The sequence below is a fragment of the Lutjanus erythropterus genome, chromosome 7, assembly GCF_056507025.1.
Source record: "Lutjanus erythropterus isolate fLutEry1 chromosome 7, fLutEry1.hap2, whole genome shotgun sequence".
NCBI lineage: Eukaryota > Metazoa > Chordata > Actinopteri > Lutjaniformes > Lutjanidae > Lutjanus > Lutjanus erythropterus.
In genome coordinates this window covers 7729852-7750700 of record NC_139323.1, presented here as the reverse complement: position 1 = coordinate 7750700, position 20849 = coordinate 7729852, and the positions used below count along the sequence as shown (strand labels likewise).

Genomic DNA, 20849 nt, shown 5'->3' with positions numbered 1-20849 from the left:
CAGCGTCCCTAAGCAGACATTTGTCATTCCTCGTCCTGTTTCCACCACAATTTGCAATCATCTTTGTTTTCCATGCAAACTTGATGGTGCTAAATACCTAAATATTTTGTAACATATGGAAAATTATAAAACTTGTGGGATCAATCAGAACGATCAAATCATAATCAGCCCATCTATACCTGACAGATTTCCCAAAACCTAAAATAATAAAGCGTTATCAAATAAGAGTTTGTAGAAATTGATTAATGCTTTATAAAATGTATTGCGATATTAAAATTTCCAAGTTATCATGTGAGAGGAAAGATGGCAGCGATGGCTTCAAGAAACGGGGATTGAAATGTCTAATAAGGGAACACTGCCTTTCCTCTGAACGTGTGAACTATAAAAGCTTTAATTTCCCTATCATCACTAGGATCTAATACCAATCTGTATTCTTTATTCAGGCCGTCTGTGTTGCTGCCAGACAAAGCCTTTGAAAAGCCAATTCCTGGGAATTAAAGAAAAGAGATTAAAATATCATTAGGTGCTACATAATTGAATGTCAATTTTGAATAAACTTGAATTCAATTCCTGGTCATTAAACTGAATGTGGTCTGCCTTTTTCCAATCATAGTTTTGAGCCCACAGATGAGAGCGAGGTACGAACTTCAAAATCATTAAATTGAGGGGAGTTTGTTTGGCCTTGGTGTGCCAGACTGCTTTGATTCTGGCTCAGAGCAGAGGGATGAGCAGCTGGAGGAGAGATCAAATTGAAACAAAGCTTCAGAAAATTGAAGGAAACATGAGCATAATAATATTTAATAATTAAATTCTCGCAAACAATGGCAACCGAATGAAGTAATCTGCAAAAGTGTGCAACATCATTTGCATAATTGACACAGTCCCCCCCGTCTCCCTCCTGTAAATGAATGATGAAGACAATAAAAGATGTTGCTAAAATTGGGAACAATAACAGCAAAATTTCATCAAGGCCCCCATGCTCTGATTAATCTGCGCTTGCAAATCAGTGCAGGGGAAAGAGGGAGAGAAAGAACCAGAGAAAGGGGGGGGTGAGATTGAGGGGGGGGGCAGGTGATTAACAACAGCAGGGATTGCCGCCGTGGACAACGTGCCCTGTTTTGCTCGGCTCGAGGGGCACCATACGAACCCTTCTACACAGCTGCTGCAGGCACTGGCTAGCTTGATCATCCCCTGAAAGCCTGAATGAGTGCAATCATTTGTATTGTCATTAACCCCTTGTGCACTGCCTCCATGCCTCAGCACTTAGAAACCCATAATTCCACTCCTCACGCCCCCCACCCCCGAAAAAAAAAACAAAAAAACAGCTCAGACAGAAGGATGTGTTGATACAGACTCAAAAAAAAAAAGTTCCATGACATGAAAAAGCAGCTGATATACTGAGTATGATATCATTTTGTGTAACCTTCCTAAATGTTTCTAATCTTTCTCAGCTAATTATTTGCTATCTGAGTACACTGCCATTTTTAATTACTCAGTCTGAAGGAAGTGTATTAAATGGAAACATAATACAATGAGAGACCTATTTTATATTCAGGATTTCTAATTAACGGTTTCTCTTTATACACATTTTCTATCTCTCGGATCATTTAGATAACAACTTTCATCATCATCTTTTGATGTTTACAAAATACAAAAAGCAGGCATCATGTAGATTTATGCTGCATATTCGGCTGCTAATAACATTTGCATTTACTAGTCAATTAACTTGATTAAATTCATATTCCAAGTCTGATTCAACTTTGGTTTGCGAGAGACAGTTATTGCTTGGCGAATTAAATAGCAGCACGGGCGAAATGACGCAACAGAGAAAATGAGGTTGGGAGGGGGGGGGGGCTGTGTCAGGTTCCATTATGCTGTAAACAACACAGGACAACAGAAATGACACATTACAAGCACTGCAACCCATGTAAGACGTGTGTGTCCGAAGACAAGGCTCTTTCCTTTCGTGCAGACGAGTCTGCTGTTTGCATTTTTTCACCATTTTCTCTCAGAATGATGACAATTCACACTTTTGTTTACGGCTGAAAACGGCTCAAAATTTTCATCAATTAACGTGTCAGTCATTTTTATGATTAATCGATTAGTTGTTTGGTCCATAAAATGTCAGAAAATGTTGATCAGTGTTTCCCAAAGTCCAAGACGAGTCCTCAAGTGTCTTGTTTTGTCCACATCTCAAAGATATTCAGTTTATTGTCAGAAAGGGGTAAAGAAACTGGAAAATATTCACATTTGAGGAACTGAAATCAGAGAATTTGGACGTCTTTTTTCAGGAAAAAAAGATTTTAACTGATTAATCAATTATCAAAATAGCTGCCAAGTAATTTAATACTTGACAACGAACTGATTAATCAACTAATCACTGTAGTTCTACATCTTTTGGTACAAGATCGCCACAAAAATCAGACCTTTAGTATGTCTTTCAATGAAAATGAGAATAATGATGTAAAAATGATCCATCTAATATTGCAAATCATATCACAATTGCAATATTCAAATAATCACAATTAGGTATTTTTTCAAAATCGTTCAGAACTACTGCTGTCTATGATCAACAGTGATTTGACTTCAGCACAAGCCTTCTGAAAACATTAGTAAAAACATGATGTTTTTCTTACATTCTTCTCCATTATCAGCCCTGACTCCCTTTTCCCACAAGCCACCACTATCTTGTAAATTCCATGCAATTAGTAGCCTTAACATACCCAGAGACACTCATTTGATTTTAACCTCCTCTGTCCAATTAACAAAATGTAGGTTGGAAAATAAATGGCAGACGCCTAAGCAAATTAATTATGTGTCCACCAAGCTGTTAGCCCGTGTGCACAGAGCAGGGGCTGGCAATAAGAGCTGGGCACACACTGCCATATGGCCTGTGTGAGAGCGGACATCATTTGGGGGAGCAGTGGTACACCCCTTAAATTCTCACAGATATTTATGTCTCGGTCACAATAGATACACAACATATGCTGTGAAATGCTGCAGAATTAGTCCTATATAAATGGGTTTATGAGTGTTGTTTTGATGATTAGTGTTTTATCTTTATCCATCTGTGACCCTTTGAGCCATTTTTACTTTCCATTGTAAATTATATTCCACTGTCACATGGTTTTAATGCTATAAAAAAGCTGCTAAAGGCTGCTCTAAACAATAGGTTTTGTTTCCTGCACCAATCAGCAAGAACTATTAAAGGGACATGACACCAAAAAGTTTTGTTTTCTGCCAGCCTGTGAAAACAGCTGTATAGCCCAATATCTTCTGTTGTTTAAAAAAACAAAAAGCCAAAGTCAGAAGTTGACATTCTCAATTTGTGGGGTTGACTGTTCTAACAAAAAACCAATAAACATTAAAGTTTCAAAAAAAAAAAACAAAAAGCCTTGGTGATGTCATTGTGATTTCATCAGGGTTATCTGAGCTTCGGCCTGAGACTTTAACATTTTTAACAAAAAGCTTGCGAGTTGTGGGGTTTGGAAAGAAGAGTAGAGCTGTGCACTGGCAGGAATCTGGCGATACGGTACATACCGTGAGGATTCAATATATTGTGATACAAGTTAACAAGTGATATTTTGCTATTTTTTGTTTAAAAGGTCAATCAGAACAGTGTAGATAGATAACAGCTCTGGCATCTACAAGGGGGGTTTAAACACAACACAACATAAACCACTGCCATCAGTTTTTGCATGCATCACGATTAGAGCTGAAACTATTCCTCAGGAAACAAACATCAACAATATGGGCTTTATTTAATCCATATAACTACAGCTCGGTTGTGGTGCAAAAGAACATAATAAAAAATCGAATGGGATTTTAAAAATGAGATTTTTTTATGATGAAAAGATACAATTAATTGTTCATTGTAAGAGACTTGTCTTATTTTCTCCTTTGCATATTTAGTATTGCTCTTACTACTATTACAAATCAATGGAATAGGATACTCGATTACTAAAATGATCAATAGCTCCTGTCCGAGTGTTTTTGAGAAGTGATACAGTATCACAAAACATAACGGTAATGATATTTTCTTACACCCAGTGTTTAGTTTGTCCATTCTGGGCTACTGTAAATATAGCGGTTTAACATGGCGGTCTCCATGGAAGATCTACACCCTCTATATGTATATACACACATATATATATATATATATATATATATATATATATATATATATATATATATATATATATATATATATATATACATACATATATATATATATATATATATATATATATATATATATATATATATATATATATATACATATACACACACACACATACACATGTAAATAGATCATTCTAAGATAAAAAAAAAAAAGAAATAAGTAATAAATAAGAAAGAAATAAGAAATTCTTATTTTCAGATGATTAATCTAATGAAAACATAATTATGAATATTATGCTGCATTTCTGACATATTTTGCCAAGAGATGCCAGCAAATATTACATCGTTCTTTAATCTGTCTCTTGTGTGTCCCTTAATTTTATAAAAGTGTTAATACTAAATCGCTGTACTACCCCTTTAAGAGAATTTGAGCAGTCGTTTCAAACAAAATCAATATCAATCAAAGCCGTATGACCTGGGAAACTTGAGCATAAGGGCCCTCCCTTGGAATAAATTCATGATGATTTTTTCTTTAAAAGGTGATTCAACAATACCGAAACCATCTTCTGTTCTGTCGACACCAGACACTTTAGCCAAGTTTGGTTCAAGAGAAGGAAGAAGAGCACCATGCTCAGCTATGTCCCACTACACAATATGATCAACATGGCCACCTAGAGGTAACACAAAACAACACAAACATCTGGTCTCATTTTTAAGGGAAACAATAACCTAAATCCTCCCTCCTAACAGGATCGTGACATTAGATTATTGGCACAATAATTATAATTAACATAAATTATGATATTATGCCTACAGAAATCTAATCCACAGGGATCCTGTAAATGCACACTACATATGTCTGATAGCAGCAGCCAACACTATAATCCTATTCAGCTTTTTTTAATGCAGTTGTTGTGTTCCCACCATCAGTTTTCACACTACATTACAATGTAACTATGTTACATTATACATTTATGGTGCTGGATTTTCCTACACATGAAAAATTCACCCGACATGGCACCATAGTGTATGAGCTAATGCAAGACATTTATGTAAAACAGAAACTGAGCAAAGGTGAAATGAGTCAATGCAAAACAGGTAGAACATCTGACAAAAACAACAAAAAGACATTTTAAAACAAAACATAAAGCAGATGTTAAGTCTCACTAACACTGTTCACAAATAGAAACACTTTCACACGCACCATGTAATAACTGGAAAATACTCATAGAGCTGCAATGATTAATCAATTATTAAATCAATCACCAACTGTTTTGAGAATCGATTAATCATTTTCAGTTATTTTTCAATAAAAAATGTCAAAATTCTGATTTCTGTTTCTCATTTCCTGGTTCCCTCTTTACTCTTCTTATGACAGTAAACTGAATATCTTTGGGTTCTGCAACATACAATAAGAAGACACTCGAGGATGTTTTTCACCATTTTCGGACATTTTATGGACCAAACCACTAATCAAGTAATAACTGATTAATAAAGAAATAATCAACAGATTAATCGATGATGAAAATAGTTGTAAGTTTCAAATAAATAGTAGTAAATGTGTTTTGTGTGCATGCTCAGGATGTGACATTTAAACATGAGCTTGAAATATTCGCTGCAAGATATCTGTAGGTGATGCTTCTTTCCCTTTACAAATTTAGCAGATATTTCCTGCCACATTCAGAACCCAAAAGGCCCATGTAACATGATGGTACTTGGACAAATGTTGGTATTCTATGCCTGAAGCATGTCTTTGTGTGATTTGCAGATTTGGTGCAATAAATACTAAACTTCAAGCTATTTCCAGCTGCTATAGACAACCGTGGTATGTCTGTGCTTGATTCTGTGGAAGAAACATTATCTGATGAGATTCTTTTCAATTGTAGCCTCAGAGTTAATCGTTAACGTTCTGAGCTACTTGGCATGAAATTATGCTGTTGGTGGGGACGAAGGTGCCCTGTTCTGTGAGGAAAAACAGGAGGAAAGGTGAGGAGGGGCGTTGATGTTCGCCCCCCCCCCCCCCCCCAACCCCTACATTAACATCCACACACCATGACCGTGTGAACCTCTAAATTTATGTAGGCTGATGATGTCATGGAAACGAGACGCCAGGCTTATGCATGACCACAGGAAAAATTTACACCTGTCTGCTTGGACAAAAGATCTGTTTCCTTTACATATACAGTTCTGCAAGTGAGCCCTTCCCTCCCTGTACTGCGCCCACAGCTTCATGGTTAGAGAACGCCAACAGCTAGGTTATCTAGTAATCTGATCTCTTGCTCTATGGTACTTTTACCATCTAGAAATTATGAGGTTGCATCTACTACTAACTTCTTGAAGTGGTTTACTTAATTTTGAGTTTAGTGAATTAAAACATTAAACTGAGCAGAGCTGTTCTAATATTTGCAACAGATAGCATGAGGCAATTTTGAGTGCTTCTTTTTCTGATTAATGTTTAGTGAGAACGCTTCTTTCCACATGTTACGGACTTTTAGTTTTAATCCAAATGTGTGAGGCTTTGACATAATATTTTCGGCCAGGGCATCTATGAAGCACTACTGTACCTCATTATAATGCTGTTTTTTCACACTTTTTTCCTTTTTCAAAAAAACTGCGATTTGGTTCTGCAATTTGGATATTATGCTTGGCCATACTGTGATTAATTGTGCAACCCTAGTCTTACATGTACACTCTGCACAAGTCATTTATTCAGAAGCAGTATGAACAGCCCATTAAATGATCTGATCAACCATTACAGCACGTTAAAACACTCACAACTGTCTGGACTTTAAGTTCAGTTGTACCTTTTACAAGACAGCTCACGTTATATATATAAATCAGTAAGTAATATAACGTCTGTGAAGTGTTTGCATTATTTTAAATGTTTTTTATATTCTGTGGCAGAGGACGTTTTTGCTCTTCCAGTGTTCATTTAACCGTGCTTGATGCTTCTACATTCACACAATACTGAGGCAGCAGCCATCTTTAAGTTAATATATTAACATAAACATTAAACACAAAATGAGTTTGCATCTGTTTTTCTCTGTCATCGCTGTTATAAGATGGGAAGACAAACACTACATTAAATGTGTATTGTCAAGATTTGATACAGTCTGATGTACTTTGTCTCCCTCAAGTGGTCTAAAGGAAAAACTAACATTGTTCACAGTGGATCTGATGACAAAGACTTTTCAAACGTTACACACATGGACAGACCCTTTTCAAAGAAGACATACTGACGAGTCACAGCAGGAATGGAGCAGGTGTAATTAATTATGTTAATGATGGCTGCATTCCACTCAGGTGAGTCAGTTCCAGGCTCATGGTGTTGTGCATGCTGGAGCCATCGTTAATGTTATTAATTACACCTGTGTATTTCCAACTTTAACAAATCAGAGTGTCTGCTGTGAACAGGGTCAACTAGAGGTATCAGCCAACTGCATCGCCACACATGGCCTGTAACCTCTCTGTCAATGGAGTCTGTTGATACTGATCTGTACTGAGGACACAGTTACACAATTATTTCCCATAATGTTAATACAGATCATTAGCAGCTTAATTAATACTGTGGAATGTGGACTTAAATTGCTAAAAAATTAAAACTGGCTGATGACTGGCTATCAGATGCATAAACGACAATACCTAATAATGAAGTTGGAGTTGGTGTGGATTAAACAGTTGTCCAAAAAACAGATTTAAGAGCAATTTAAACTGATCGGTTTGAACAAATGAGGAAAAGCTGCCTATTGCAGAGGATCACAGGCTACATATTACAGTTTTATATTCGAATTACATATACAAGATACGGCACATGCACTTTTACATACTTCTTATTGTATACATGTGTTATTATTGTTATATTATCTCTTTTATATATTGTAGTAGAATATATATATCTCATTTTCTACTCTTATAAATGTCTGTATGTTTCTGTTCTTTAGCGGGAGCACCTGGAAGATCAACAATTCCCCACCAGGGATCAATGAAGTATTTCTGATTCTGTTGCATACTGGGCCTTTTTCACAGACTCATTCTGACATTTCTGTCTCCTTTACTTCTCTAGTTCAGTCACAGAAGTGAGCCTTTTGATTGAACAAAGTCTGGAACTTTGACTGTATAAATTGGATTGACTTTCCTTTTTGTAAAGCTTTTTACAGCAGACATTTTGACTTGTAATAGTAGGAAAAGTACCCCAGTAAGCGTGACAGTGAGCCAAAATGCAAACTGGAAATCTAATACCCAACAGAGCAATGATTCATTTTATTACCAACTTCTGTACTTTTGCTACTGTGACATGTCAAAATGTCTTCTGCCAAAATATCTAGTGTTTTTTTTTTCTGTGTGAGCCAATTCTAAGATACTATACTACATGTATTGTAATAACTTGTGTATATACAAGTACACAATATATGCATTAGGGCTGCACAGTTTGGTAAAAAAAAACCAAAAAAAAAAAAAAAAAACCCGTATTGCAATTATTTCAAAATTGTGATAGCAATATGTAATACAATTAATGGAAATGGTCAGTTTTGTATTATAATTTTCATGTTTACTGAAAAAAATATTAAAATCATTATGATCATTGTGATATTTCTTGAGGTCTGTACCAAACAAACATGTTGTCTCTTATTTTATTTATTTTACATTTCTCCTTTTTCAAAATAATGTGATTTGGTTCTGGTTCTATGATTTGGATATTGCAATTTTATTGAGAATGCAATTAACTGTGCAAACTTCTCAGATTTTGTGAAGGCACCGTGAGAAACTCCTATTCAGTGCATGCATGGCAGTCATAAGCCCAATGCATATGCAGAATGCTTACGTCACTTTAATTCTCACGTCTTTATTCTCCTCACGGACGAAGTAGAGAGAATAAGGACATTTGCGTTGCACAGCACATGACACATATGTCATGATTGGTTAATTAACATGATTTAAGTAAACAAAGCCAAGAGGTGGAATGGCCTGCACTAATTAACATCATGTTTTTCTAATTTAGTCAATGCCATTGTTAGAATGCCACCAATCGGAATCCAATTGGATTTCACTTCAGTATAAAAATGTTGCCAGTGCTTAGGGAAAAACTGGGTAAATCAAAAATAAATACATTTGGGTGGTTTTTGATTACAATTTGCATGGAATCATTATTTTGGACAGCAGAAATTTGTAAAACAATGAAACAATATGATCATATTACCATAAATTGGTTCTACTGAGAGTCAATAAATATTTAATTAACGATGAGCCCTTATGAATTGACAGAGAAAATATTATTTTCTGCCAAGAAAAGCTTGCCTCACTGGTTCAGTACAGTGAGACAGACTGGAGGCTGAGGCTGCTCTACAAAGGACTCTCTCAAACTGTTCATCCAACATCCCTGAATAAGTGATTACAACTGACAACTGTGTGGCAAGGGCTGAATTCTGGTGGCACCATGAAAAAAAAAAAACATAGCCACACCTTTTCCCAACATTTCAATGTCTCTAGTCATATTTGTTACATTTGGATATTGACAGATGCTTCAAAGGCCCTCATGTGATCAACAGCCATATCCTGACAGGACAGAGGAGATTTAAAATCCCTGCACATCCTTGACACTGTCAGATTATTCTTATTCTCAGAGATGTGTGGAAATACAGACCATACTACATCTCCCTCACTCTCCTGTTAGTTTTATTCCTCCAGTTAGGATCGGACAATTTAGACCTCCACCGGACTTTAAATTTATTACAGGAGATATTCTAACTTGTCAAACACAGGTGTGATTAATAACATTTAAGTCTTGCATTTCATCGATGAGGGCACTGAGACTGTGAATGCTGCTCAACTGAGATTTTAAAACTTTAACAGAATGTTTAAGTCAAACGTCATTTGTTTTCTGTGGTCTTCCCAAATCTCTGTCACTGCCATTAAGCCTGCACAATATGGTCAGAAAAATTATTTTGCAATTAACTGTTGTTACCTTGCTGGGGATAAAGTCCACCTCGCATGTCAAGTGAACATAAACAGGCTTCAGCAGCAGAGGGCAGTGGTAAAAAGCTGCAGTTAAAACACAAAGTTTTCAACAGCCTTCACTGTCTCTATAGGAAACACTCACATCATGTTATCATTATGTAATCTGGATACAAAAAAGGCAAATGTATTCCATTACAGCTACAGATAGAAAAGGCAGATGTATTTAGTTAAAATGGGGATTATTAGTAGGATTAAAACTTTAAAATAAAGAATGATACACTACCCTGCACAGTGCACACAAAGCTGTCAATTCATTATCATGGCCTCTAGTGAAAAAAAATGCTTCACTGGGTGGAAATTTCACAATTTTTTGACTTCAATCAATCAATCATTAAATTGCACATATCAAAGGAAGGAACAGCTGGACGGATTAATAAACCCAACAACAAATGTAAAACACAGAGCTGCAACACTGAATCTATTATTAAAGGACTATTAATTACTCTGCATATACTTAACTGATACATAACATAACTGTTTTGAGTTATTTTTTATTTATTATTATTATTTTTTTTAAAAAAAAGGTTAAATTCTCAGATTTCAGCTTCTTAAATATGAATATTTTTTGGTTTCTTTACTGCTCTGTAACAGTACACTGAATATTTTTGAGTTGTGGACCAAACAAGATATTTGAGGATGTAATCTTAAAACTTATCAACATTTTTCACAATTTTCTGTCATTTTTAGGACCAAATAACTAATTGATAAAATGATAAATGGAGAAAATGGTCAATTTTAGTAATCAATAATGAAATTAATGATTATAGGAAAGACTATTTATTTATATTATTTATTGATATTTTCTGGTTTCTTTATTCTGACAGTAAACTGAATATCTTTGAGTTGTGGGCAAAACAAGACATTTGAAGACGTCATCTTGAGCTTTGATCAAAATTTTTCATTATTTTCTGACATTTCAGGGACCAAACAACGGACTGATTCATTGAGAAAATAATCAAACAGTTAATTGACCATAAAAATATTCTTTAGTTGCAGCCCTATAAAACACAATTTCACCATATTTTTTATTGAGGCAATCCAAAAGTAACGGAAAGTAATCAAGTTAAATTACTTGAGTGTTGGGATACTTGGATTACGTTACTGACTGCATTTTTTAAACAGGTACAGGTTAGCAACTGTTTCTTAAAACGTTTAAAATAATCCTCCCAACGCTGGACGTGTCAAAATGTCTATGAAAAGGTATTCCCATTGCAGTTCAACTTGAACTTGAGCAGAGGTTTAATCAAGGAGCGAGACTAAGTGAAAACACCTGTGTAGGTGTTGCAGAGGAAACCTTAATTCACTGATATCACCTGTGTTTGCTTCAATTTCATATGCAGTGTAACAGAGGACGACGCACCTTCACACTGACGTTATTCATGTCTAGCAAATACACAAAAATATTCAAAGTCAAATAAAATCATAGATAACTTCTACAGACATAAAAGATGCATTCTCATTCGTACTGTGCATCCATGAGAACAACGTGTGCTTACTATTTCATTCTTTCTGAAAGAAAAAGCTGCTTCTTTCAATTCTGGCCTCTGAAACTTACTTTTGTGTGTGTATGTTGCTTGTTTCTCAGTTACTTGCAGTTCTTGTTGTTTCACTAGCTAGCTAACGTTTTCATCCTTTTTCCCTCACAGTAGTATTGCGCATGTCCAAAACAGCAATGACCCAGAATTCAACGCGGGTACATATCTACTTTTTTTTAGCGTTCATTTCCCCATTTAATCCTTCTTTAAAATTTATTTAGAAACGTGACATAAATGTACGAGTCCAAAGACTATATGTTTGTATTTGTAAAACTAATTTTGTGTTATTGTAATGTTATTTATTTGGTGAATAACGTCAAGGACGTGACACCATAAAATAAGAGTATTGGCTGAATGACCACTATGCTTGCCAGCTATATTACCTGCATATTACGTTGTTCTGCTAGTGCCATTTATTAAGATATATTTATTATGGCGGACGTTATGACGTCACAGCAGAAAACTGGTTACCTTCTCGACTCATCAATGCTAAGTTTCACAGCAGTATCTATCTTAATGTTAGCTAACATTAGCCACCATAAGCTCATGGTCATTCTAAACCTAAAATGGCAGTCCCAGTAAAATTGCCTGGTTAGTTTTGTTGTTTAATTCCACTTTTCATTTTTAAGGGGACTTTTGTGTGATTTTGTCCTTCAAAACTTAAGACTCTCTTAAAAGACAAAAATAAAAACATGGCTATAGTAAGACTGCTAGCTAGCTAATTAGCAAAAACTCTTTAGCCATTTTCGACATGTTGCAGCAGAAAACAGGTTAGTTTGAATGACTCAGCAAAGCTTTGTCTTATTTTGTCTCTCAAAATTTACAGTCTCTTAAAAAACTTAAAACATAGATGTAGTGTGCAGTAGGTCTTGTTATGGCAGACATTTTGATGTCACAGCAGGAAATCAGACTCAAATTAAAAAAACAGGGAGTGTTTTCAGACAGCAAAAATGACAGTGTTTCTGTAACAAACACTGTTAATCTGCTTCTTGAAACTTGTTAAATCCAACAAATTATGAAATTAAATTGTTTTGTTATGCATTAATGTGACTGTCAGAATATAATATTCACACTAAGCTAAATTAATGTTATTTCAGACAACACTTGTTAATTTTGACCATGGTTTTGCAGATATTCTCTGAGGCCTGGACACACCTCTAAAGCTAAATGGCCAATATATGAACAAATATGGATAAACACATACTGACAGTTTGTCATCAGCACTGTTCACCTTTGTCACACATAACTGCACACAAACTGCTAACCATGCCAGTGTAAGTTGTGTTCTCGTTACGTAGCTATCATACAGACAGCTTATACTGTTTGTGAAGTTTCAGTGGATGTTGTGAAGCTTTTCTTGATCTGAAACTGTGATGTGTCTCCTGTGATCTGTGAATCCAAGCTGCCTTCAGCTGCTGTCGTCCATGAAAGGGCAAGAAACAAACATTTCAGACCCACCTTTCAAGCCTACAGGAGGTAAGTATTTGATACTCAACAGCCAAATCTTATTTTCAATGTAGTATTTCTGTTAGTCTGAGGATAATCTACACTGTAAACCCAATTAAAATGTTTAATTAAACCCACTTATTTTTTGTTTTGAGCCCAACTCAAACTCTGAAGCTTTGAAAAAGTTTTACAAACTAATAATGCTTCATTGAAATAACTTAGTTTTCATCTTTGGATAAACTTGAACCTTTGAGTTGTAGAAACCAAAAAATGCATATTTTAAAAAATTGTTGAGGTGAACAATGGTTAATAATTTCATATTTTCATTTGCAACAGTTTAATTTTCAAGCACCCAAATAAAGACAAATCAGGTTTATAGATCACTGTGAACAATTTTTAAAATATGATTTTTTTGAGGGGTTTAAAACTCAAATATCCAATTTTATTTTAAGAAGAAAGGTAAATTACAAAAAACAAAAGATTAGAGGTCAGCAAAACTATATTTATTTTATTTCATTATGACTTTAATCAACTTTTTTTTCTACAAGACAGAGCTCATTAATTTTAAGCATAAAAACATAATTTCATGTTTGGTAAACTGTCTATCAATCAAAAAGTTATGAGTTTAAGTTTTATGTTTTCACTACTTATGACAATTTATTAATGTGAATATTTGGTTATACAGTTTATATTTTCCTCTTGTCAACAAATCCCACATGTAGACCCAAACCAAAAATGACTTGATCTCATTAACAAGTATTCCATATTTCCTCCTGTTTGACTAACTTTTGTTAAAACTACAATGCCAAGCTGTTCTGGAAAACTATAGCAGCTTTTTAAAAAAAAATAAACTATATACTTTTAGCTTTTCCAATAGAGGTAAGATATTAAAAATCAAAATCAACTGAATATGAAATCTCCTTGTAGTAGCTTTAAATAATCCAAACCATCCCTTTAATACTGTCTGGTTTCCCTCACAAATATACGGTGCTATTTTTTCTAAAGTTATTTTCTAAGAAGCTGCTCACTGTAGTTTTTAATCAAATGTTACTCAAACAAGAGGAATGTGGAGATTAAAATGACCAGTATCTCTCTGTTGGTATGCTGCATGGAATTTGTTATTTATTTATTTATTTATTTATTTTAATTTTTTTTGGTGTTCTTAATGTGTTCTAGAACTGAAGAACTGTTGAAATGATGTCATTGAGTTCCATGTTATAATTCCATTCTAACCATGCCAATACCAGGGGACAGTTTTACTTTGAGAGTCAGTTAGTTTCAAACAAGTCGTGTTTTAGCTTCGAAAGAAAAAACTGCAGCCATGTTTCAAAGATTTTTTGGACAAGAAGAGGTTTGTTTCACATTTTTTATGCTGATCATTTTAACTTAGAAATCAGAAATCTTTGTAGCTATCTGACTTTGAGTTTGGTAGATACCTGTTTTCCCTGAAGTCAGCTGACATGTTTTATGAAGACACGCATTTATTTTTCAGACAATTCAGAAATAAATTTGTCATTTTTTCTTTATTCTTTACAGAAAAATCAAAACTCCAATAAAACAGAAGAGGATAACAGCAGACCACGCTTCACTTCTGGTAGAAGGTAAGAACAAGTTCCTCTTACATTATTATAAATATTCTCAATAAAACCTACACTTGAACTGATATTAACTTTTTGTAGGTGGGTCATTTTATGGGCTAAAATACATTTTCCTGCTGAGCCTGTCAACAGCAGTACATGGATAAGTGACTCATACTGTCCTGTTTGTTGCAAACTGACTGTGTTTGTCTTTATCACCAGAATCACCCGGGCTGATGTTCCTGACACCAAGACCCCAGATAAAAACAACACTTGGTTGCAAAAACTGTTTGGTCGACCAGTGGTATGTTTGCTAGAAGTGCCACAGCTTCACCTTCAACTGATTTTACTTCTTTGTAGGATTTGTATTTAGAATTTGGAAACAAAAGATGCTTGACATGGCTTTTTCCAATGTTTACTACAGAATAAAAAAAACAAGACCACGGACCAAGTCGCCTGCTCCAATGAGCCACCAGCCACCACAGCAACAGCTGGAGATCTTCAGCCAGAGCAGGACACAACAAAGACAAAGAAGAGAAGTGTTTGGAAGAAAATCCGAAACTGCTGCCATGTAGGTTTAACACACCGTGTCACAGCTTCACATTAAACACACTATGAACTATAAATTAAATAAAACTAAACTGCAGTAGATTTTTGAGTTTTGAGCCCAACTCAAATTCTGAAGTTTTGAAAAAGTTTTACCAGCTACTGATTTTTGTTGAGATAATTGACTAATCTTTGAATTTTACAAACTCAAAACATTGGATTTAAAAAAAAAAACATTGAAGTGAAAGTAAATGTTAAAATTGTAATATTAAAATCAAAACTATTGAATTTTTCAGGCAGTAACTGTTTTTTTTTACAGTGCATGTGCACCAGTCTGCACTTGTACATTTTCTCTAAAAAAGTGTGTAACATTATTATTGAATCTTGAGAGTTTCCGTTTCCTCCAGCAGAAAAACAATCAAGTCTATCCATCTCGAACCAAGGACGAAGGGGACAAGTTAAGTAAGAAAACTGAGACGGAGAGGACGCAGCAGGAGAAAAAGGATGAGAAGAGTGGGAGGCACCACAAGAGCCAGGAGCACCAGGAGAACCAGGAACACCAGGAGAACCAGGGGCACCAAGAGAACCAGGAGCACCAGGGGCAGCAGGAGCACCAGGACAACCAGGAGCAACAGGAGCAACAGGAGCACCAGGAGAACCAGGAGAACCAGGAGCAACAGGAGCACCAGGGGCAGCAGGAGCACCAGGAGAACCAGGAGCACCAGGAGAACCAGGGGCAGCAGAAGCACCAGGAGAGCCAGGAGCATCAGGAGAACCAGGAGCACCAGGAGAACCAGGAGCAGCAGGGGCAGCAGGAGCAACAGGAGCACCAGGAGAACCAGACAGACCAGAAGGACCAAAAGGAGAGGAAGGACAAGCAGCCCATTCCAACCACTTCACAGGGCCAGGCAGCCCCCCAGACATCGGCCAAGCAGCACCAACCCACCAACAGGTAGGTGCACAATCACCATCACACTTTTTACCTTCTCATTCAGCTCTGTGCACATTCATGACTGTTTGCTGTCATCCTCAGATTTACAGTGAGCTGCAAACAGCATTATTATTTTTGTGCCTGAACATTAAAAGGTTTCAACTTATAACTTTAAATGATTAACTATCATTAACTTATGCTTTCATGAGTTTACTCAGGAACTTTTTGAAACTATTATTTTTTTTGTTTCTAAAACTCAAAGATTCAGGTTTTTCTAAAAAGAAAAGTAAATTATCTCAACAAAAGATCATTGGTTTATTTATTAGGCATGAACGTGCACAGAGCTTTCACAGCTTCTCATCTGTCGGGTTTCTTGACCGTGTGTGTTTGTGTCTCTTTGTTTCTCTAGAGCCAAAACAAGAACCAGAATTCGTTCTGTCCATTTTGAGATCGTTGGACAGCTTGGGGGACATCTTGTCAGACAACCCCCTGGAGTGCTCTATGGAGGTCAGCAGTTTGGGTGAGTAAATCTGCATTAAAAACACACACACACATATAAAACAAAGCTTTTGATTCTTTCTTTTTGGCTCAGTGACAAATAAGAGTTGGCAAGATGAGCAATTCAAATTCTTTCAATTCTTTTGAAAACTTCTTTTAAAAACATGCATCAGGTTTATTAAAATGTACATTTTGTGTTCATGTTGGTTTTGTGTCATTTGAAATGTTAATTTCACCATTTTCTTTTAAAAAAAAAGTAAGATGAATTCACCTGAAAATGTCAAGTGGTGTAACCACAAAAGAATGACAAATGTACATATAATATTTGTATGTATATTATATGTTTGTAAGTGCGCTCATGAAAAGAATTACCTCATTTTAAAACGTTACATTAAAACAGATTTTAGTAGGATTATCTCTACATTTAAATTTGATGCATTTTTCCAATATGAGCAGAGCGTGAACTTTGTGTTATATTTGATTTCAGTTTTGGAAAAAATCATTTTAAAACAAGAGTAATTATTTGTTTGAAGTTACACCACATAGACATTTTTGCCTTCATTCCCCAAATATTCTCTCAAAACTGATTAAAATCAGACTAGCTCCTCAAAATGGGAGTGTATGGAAGTAATTAGTGAGTTTATCTTCAATTTTTAATCCTTTTAAATTGAACTAAACCACAGGGCCACAAAAAATGAGCCTCACGTCATTGGCCCTTTTACAAAATCCAATAAAAATCATGCGCTTTTCAGAATCAACTGCAACAAGTTCTTGTTCCTCTGTCACATCACTGAACCAAAGACATGTGCAACAAAAACATAAATCCATGTTGTGTTGTGTTTGTGTGTCAGGTTTCCAAACCCGTCCCAGATCTGCTACATGAACTCCAGCCTCCAGAGCCTGATCACACTGGTGGACTTCATCAGGGACATCAGCTGCCAGGATGTGGTCTTTGATATGACCCCAGTGGCCGAACTGATCAGGTACAACAGCATCACACACACTATCCTGGAGACCAAACTAAAACAACAGCAGAAACTCACCGCTCCTATTTTGTCTCCACCCTCTGCAGAATGTTCATGAGCGTCGTGCGCAGTCACCGCTCCACCGACCCGGAGACCAAACTCCACGCCCTCATGTCATTCAAGAATACCGTAGCAGTCCAGGCTCCTGAGTTTCAGGGCAACCAACAGAAAGTGAGTCATCTGATTCGATGATACTTGTTGTTTCACCTCCTCCTGCGAGATAGTTTCTCCTCTCAAACCCTGTGTGTGTGTGTGTGTGTTTGTGTGTTTGTGTGTTTAGGACGCCCACGAGTTCCTGACCACAGTCCTGTATCAGATCAGGTGCTTGTCGCCGATACTGCAGGATGTCGCCGCCATCGTGGAAATGAAATACAGATGCCCTGTTCAGAAAAACCTACTGTTCAGCATGCAGACCACCAGGACCTGCAATAGGTACGACAACAGAGACAAAGACATCACACACAGCAGGAGAAGTTTTATTCTCCTTATACAACTCATACAGGCCAAAATACAAAATACTGTGAACAATTTCCACATTTCATTATTGTTGTTTTGTCACTTTACAAAAGTCAATTTGCACTTGCCCCTGTTTTATTATTGATTATTGAATAACAGCAAAGGCCAAAGTAGTGAATATTTTCTGTGTGCTGTCCCTTTGTGTAGCTGTGGAGCCCAGTCTACACAAGAGGAGGACTTCAGCAGCCTGTCTCTGAACCTGAAAGTCCAGCACAAGTCAGTCCAGGACATGCTGCAGGATTACCTGATGGTAAGACCCACCTGTCCTCCTTTAGTGACATCGTCACATGAACACACACTTCGGTCCCAAACACAGTCCGTTTTGTCCATCAGCTGACAGCATGTTGTCTCTGTGTCGTTGTCCAGGAAACAGATTTAGACTTTAAGTGTGACTGCGGTGCTAACACGTCTGTCCAGCAGTCCGGTTTTAAGACCCTACCTAAGTAAGTGACATCACATCCAACACAGATAGTCCAACTGTGGACCTTAAAGGACTATACCACAACATTTACTCCTTAACCCCATGTTTACTTTACGTTATATCTGAACATTTTACACTTTTCACGTATGAAGCAAAAACCCCAACAACCTTCTGAAGCCATGTTTTTCTGTTTCTCTCCTCTCTACAGAGTACTGATGCTGCACTTGAAGCGTTTTGGCTTCACTGACTTCGGGCACCTGCAGAAACTCAACAGCAAAATCAAGCTCTTGAGGAAGCTGCTGGTGAAATCCAGCCATGTAAGAAATATCTCACCTGAGTTCAAGTCCAAAGGAAACGTGAGCTCTGTCTGTAGCTGGGTTTCTTCTCTGTGTGTGAACATGTAACTGACTGTTTTTAACTGTGTTCCCTCTCAGGGTAACAGTCGGTACAGCCTGGTGAGCATCATAAGTCATCTAGGCTCCCAAGGGAACTTTGGTAAGACACTGTCACAGTCTCCGGTCCTCTATCAGGTTCTCAGACACATCATATTATCAGTGCTAAATTCAACCTCACATGTCAAGACACCCAAACTAACAGTCACTGGTCTCCTGTTAGGACACTACATCAGTGACGGGGTGCATCCAGATGAGGACATGGACAACCCTGCTGACCGCTGGCTCACCTACAATGACTCAATTGTCGAGGAAACCACCGGAGCCTCCGTGTGTGAGCAGCGTCGCCGGTCAGCATACATCCTATTCTACAGAAGACAGGTAAGAAGACAGTGCCGTCTCATCCTGCAGTCAAACTGACTCTGATGCTTGTTGAGTTTAGCAAACGATTTGCCGACTTACATTGTAAAATCCACCATCTCTGTACTGACCCTGAGTGTTGTATCTCTGTTCTCAGATCTAGAGCAGTCTGGCCATGCAGAGACTTTGTCTGCCAGACTCCAAAGAAAAATATCTGGCAGAGGTAAGTAGACACCACAATTTCAAAGAAAGGCCAGATAAGAAATACACAAGGTGATGTGGGGGTTAGTTGTCAGAAGTGGGCTAGCTGCTCTTTAACACAGAGAAAGTAAGAGGTCTCACTCTGTCACTATTTTTCAGTAACTTGTCAGATTAGGCAGGAAAAGCCAGGTGACTAACTCTCTTTTGTCTCTTTTGTCTTTTCTCAGGTTGAGGAGGTACAAGAGGAGGGTCCTGACCAGCTTCATCTCGCGGAGGAAGAGGAGACACTCACCAAGCCCTTAGGAGGAGGGCGGCTCTGGACTGGGTACCGAATTTTGATACTTTTATGGCGTTGACCAAATCGCTTCTATTGCTTTTAATTTATTGGGTGAAATTGGAGCCGAGGCAGAGAGCCTGTCTGATGTCTAATAGACCAAGAAATACACGAGGTGACGTAGTGGTTAGTTGTCAGAACTGGACTAGCTGCTCTTTAACACAAAGTAAGAGGTCTCACTATTTATTTATCAGTAACGTGTGAAATTAGGCAGGATTAAAGTGTTTCTCAATCTCTTGTTTATCTTCTATACATTAATCACAATTATTAAACTATAATACACTAAAAGATTTTTAAAAGACTTTTTTGGAAAGATGTCCCTGAAGACCAGGATTGAGAAACACTGGTCCACACCAAGAACAATAACAGTAACAAAAAATATCAGTTCACATCCGACTGGTCAGGATGAGGATCAGCACCACATGGTTCTCAGGCCATGGTTCTCAGGAGAACCCTGCCCTGAGAACCATGTGCATTTGATGTTCCTTACTCCCTACTCAGACCATCTACTCTGAGTAGGGAGTGAGTCATTACTCCAAGTGAGGACTTACTGTTATAGTTATCTTTGTTGGTGTGGACAGGCCTTTATTTGTGGGTTTCCTCCAGGTGCTCTGGTTTCCCCACGTTGAAAAACAGAAAGATGATGTATGCTAGTTCAGTTCTGTAGTCAGTACTTTTTCTAACAGCCTCGATCTCGTACCTAACCACCATTGAAGTCAAAGCATAATTCGCGAGCTCGGTACACACTGGTCCACAATAACAGTAAAAACAAATATCAGTTCACATCCGACTGGCCAGGATGAGGATCAGCACCACATGGTTCTCAGGCCATGGTTCTCAGGAGAACCATGGCCTGAGAACCATGTGCATTTGATGTTCCTTACTCCCTACTCAGACCGTCTACTCTGAGTAGGGAGTGAGTCATTACTC

The 20849-nt window shown here is 37.0% G+C and overlaps 1 protein-coding gene across 1 annotated transcript; it reads left to right on the top strand.

Annotated features, from left to right (window-relative positions):
• Positions 1–17742: 17742 nt before the first annotated feature.
• On the top strand, positions 17743–19590 carry LOC146323522 (ubiquitin carboxyl-terminal hydrolase 37-like). The gene is made up of 8 exons (XM_084722125.1): positions 17743–17866; positions 17976–18127; positions 18359–18461; positions 18578–18654; positions 18841–18969; positions 19075–19127; positions 19248–19405; positions 19542–19590. The coding sequence occupies exons 1-8, from the start codon at positions 17744–17746 to the stop codon at positions 19545–19547; spliced, it is 801 nt and encodes a 266-aa protein (XP_084578251.1). The 5' UTR covers position 17743; the 3' UTR covers positions 19548–19590.
• The last annotated feature ends 1259 nt before the right edge of the window (positions 19591–20849 follow it).